The 3,554-nt window shown below is 45.6% G+C and overlaps 1 protein-coding gene across 1 annotated transcript; it reads right to left on the reverse strand.

The window, feature by feature from the left end:
* Positions 1-236: 236 nt before the first annotated feature.
* LOC101750251 lies at positions 237-2,528 on the reverse strand. The gene has a single exon (XM_015276872.4). It carries the CDS (start codon positions 1,833-1,835, stop codon positions 363-365), a length of 1,473 nt encoding a protein of 490 aa, XP_015132358.3. The 5' UTR covers positions 1,836-2,528; the 3' UTR covers positions 237-362.
* Positions 2,529-3,554: the final 1,026 nt, after the last annotated feature.

The following is a 3,554-nucleotide window of genomic DNA, read 5'->3' on the forward strand; positions in this document are numbered from 1 at the left end:
GGTGTTGGGGAATCAAATGTTTCATACAATCATTACAAACATTTTTCAGGTTTGGTTACAAAGTAAATAGGGGATACAACATCTTGTATAAAACATGGAATCATACAAACATAAGAGTTGCAACAGTACACAATGCAACTTGCCATAGACACCACCCCGTGATTCTTCAGGAGTGGTAACATGAATAATACATAATGAATAGAAGAGAGAAAAGAGACAAGCGTACATTTGACAATAACCACTAATAATAAATAAACATGTAATTAACAAATCGTTTCCTTTAGTCGTGAGCTTCCTAATAAACATCCACCCTTCACCCCCCCACCCACCTCCCGCTCACCTGGGAGGGGGGGGCGAAGGCATCAGCTCCCCTTGAGCTTTTGTTCTGGCCAGCAGTTAACTAATTTCTCTAATCTGACTGTGGGTAATCCATTCATCAAATCTCGTGGAATACCCTTTGTCCAGCCCAGAGTCCAAAGTCCATTGCGTTTATGATCAATGCATCGTGTCCCCGTTTTTACTGGGGATGAAACCTTTTTGGTTCCAATAAGTCTTGGGCTAGGAGGCCTGGAGGCAAGGCTGGCTACTGCAAGCCTTACTCCTCTTGGCTCAAATTTACTGGAGGTAGAAACCACCGGCCCATATTTTCTTCCATAGTTAATTAATCCTTGGGCAACCTCTCCCCAAATCCACACTTTGGATCCTGACTGGTGGTTAGGGGCTACAGATCCCTCCAACGCTGCCCAGGTTCTCTCTCCCTGAGACATGGCTTGTATCTTTCCTTGGAGTTGTATACCTATAGGTTTTAACGATTCAGGAAGTCCCCTGATTAGAGGTGTCAGTCTCTCCAGATTAACAGGTAACATCATGGGTGATTCATTATGTGGCTGCAACTTTCTATCATACATCATTTGGAGACAAGCAGCTTTCTGAACATTCTCCACTAACTGGTCGATAGTTCCGGTAATAGCAAGAGGGTCCCCCCTTTCCAAAGGGTTGAGACCCCCTGCCCAATAGGCAGCCCTCTGTGTTAAGGACCAGGGAGCACGATTGTTGCCAGTAGTTAAAAATACTCCTGGTCCCCAGTAACCTTCAGCTTCTTTCTCTGTTAGTAGGATCTGGTCTCCGCCAGTGAGACTAACTCTCCAGACGTATTCTGTTTCAGACTCCTTTGGGGAGCGGCTGAAATCCTTTTTCAGTTTGGCCAGTTCAGTGGCCGAAAAGGGAATTTCCTTAACATTCAATTGAGGATCTAGATCCTCACTGTTATCGAAAGTATATTCAGTTTTTATCAAAGGACGAATGTGTGCTGGAGAGGCCTCTAATTTATCTAGCCTTTCCTTCACCTCTTGTAATTTCCCTTGAGGATAAACTTTTTCTTGAGGTGCACTGTGGGCGACAGTGTCACCGGTGTCCTTACACGTTATCAGCTCCTTAAAAGCTGTTTGCAACAGAACCGAATTATGTTTTTCTCTTTCTAATTGATCCTCAAGACTCATTATTTGGCTTCTCAGAGATTTTACCAATTCTTGCGTCACTTTAACCGATTCCTGTAATGCTTGAATAGTCTGGGTTTCCGTAGAGTTCTTTTCCTCTCGGAACTCCACAGCTGCTTTTAAAGCAGCACCGAGTACTGCACAAATAAAAGATTTCCCTTTTCCGGCCCGAGTACGAGCCTCATTTTGTAAAACATGAATACGGTCTGAAACACTTTGCAAATTATACCAGTTCTGTCGTGCCCAATCCACCCCTGATACAGAAGGCCGAGCACCATGCTTTTCTAAAAGATCAAATAATACATCTTCACTTTTCATACTGGCCATACTGTTGCTCATTTCTAAATACGCAGAAAGATATACACTGAGAGAGGAGGAGGTACTCCTATTCAAAAGTACAAATAACTCCTTATCGCCTCTCCCACGGAGGCACACCACACCTAAAGAAATGTAAATGTTCCGATTGCGCCTCCCTTTGTTGAGGAAAGCACAAGGACAAAGAGACTAAACCAACTTAAAATCGCTCCAAACTTCCCTGCGAAGCCACACAAAAAAACTGCAAACACCACACCAAAGCAAGGCACACTTCGGTTTCAAAATCCACAGTTAATTTTAAGCTAACACAACACTTTCTAGGTTTCAACAAAGTGAATAAACTTCTTGGAGAGGCGCACACGTTTTTTTAAGTCAAAAAACGTGTATCACTTCCTTACTTCCCCAAGAGGCGCACAAGAAAGGTTCAAATTTCACACTTAAGTTGCAAGATCCTTAAGTCACAAAATGCAGAGAGGTCTTCCCGAGGAGGCACACACGTATTAAATAAATGCAATTAGACAAAATTCATACATCCTCGAGAGGTACACACATAAATAGTAAAGTTTCAGAGTATGAAGCGATCTTCCTGGAGAGGTGCTCACGTCTAAGTTATCAAAAAGTATCGCTTCTTGCAACTCCAGGAGGTACACGCAGAAAGTTTCAGACTATTATCTGGAAGGACAACACTCTCACGGCGGGTATCCTGCCGACTACGCCATAAAAAATGTCTCGCTCCAATTTATAGGAGGGAGAGGAGGTTCTTTGAAATATGTATGCCCGGCGTGAGATTAAGAAACAGCGGTTCAAATGTTGGTCTGACCAGTTTATTACAAATGTTAATAAGGGAGATGGGGAAAGGGGAGGACGGACGCTATTAAGGATTGGGGTGATGGGGAAGGGAAGGCGAGCGATAGAAAAGATAGAAAGAGGCAAGAATTGCGTAAAGCGGGGATAGTCACCACCAGGATCCGGCAGCAGTCCCGTTGCACGATGTTCCGACGGTCCGAGGCCGAAGGGCAGGAGCAGCGAGGCCGGTCTGGGGCAGCGAGAGGATGCAGGTCAGGGAGGAAGCAGCAGGTCTCAGGTAGCAGGCCCAGGGAAGTCCGTCAGCAAACGGTCCGTAGAGAAGGATCGGAAGGCAGGAAGCTCGTGTCGTGGTGAGAGATCAGTCTCCACGTAGAGATCCGTCTCCACGTTGCGGTGAGAGATCAGTTGGCAGAGAACCCCTCAAGTCTGTCGTGGTGAAAGATAAGCCTCTCCCGTTGCCGTGGTTGTGGTGAAGGATCAGCTTCCACCGTTGTGGTTATTGGACCCTCTTTTATCCTCCATTTTCTGCTGCCTACGTGACATTCCTGGGTGCTTGAGCAAGAGTCCTGTGCATACCTCCTGAGATGGCCATTTTCCTTGAGATAAGTCCACACAAAAAGACCGCTTCCCGGCCATTAGCAGCAGCTTATCTCTCTCTCGATGCCCCTGGCCTTGTCCATCTGTGCTCCTTAGAGGATTTCACAATCCTTAGCCAGGACCTGTCCATCAGTGTCCTCAAGACAAAAGATTTCTCTGCCTTTGCCCAGGACTTGCCTGGACTTGTTCCTCACCAAACTTTGAGTCAATGATATAAAAGAATAGTCTCTTACACCACCCCGTGACTCAAAGATTGCTTAAAAATGGGACACTGGGCATCCATGATGGTGAGAAAAAGATAGCAAGCATAAGGGTAAAGGAGGGAGGTGTTGGGGAATC

Source organism: Gallus gallus, chromosome 2, assembly GCF_016699485.2.
Source record: "Gallus gallus isolate bGalGal1 chromosome 2, bGalGal1.mat.broiler.GRCg7b, whole genome shotgun sequence".
Classification (NCBI taxonomy): domain Eukaryota; kingdom Metazoa; phylum Chordata; class Aves; order Galliformes; family Phasianidae; genus Gallus; species Gallus gallus.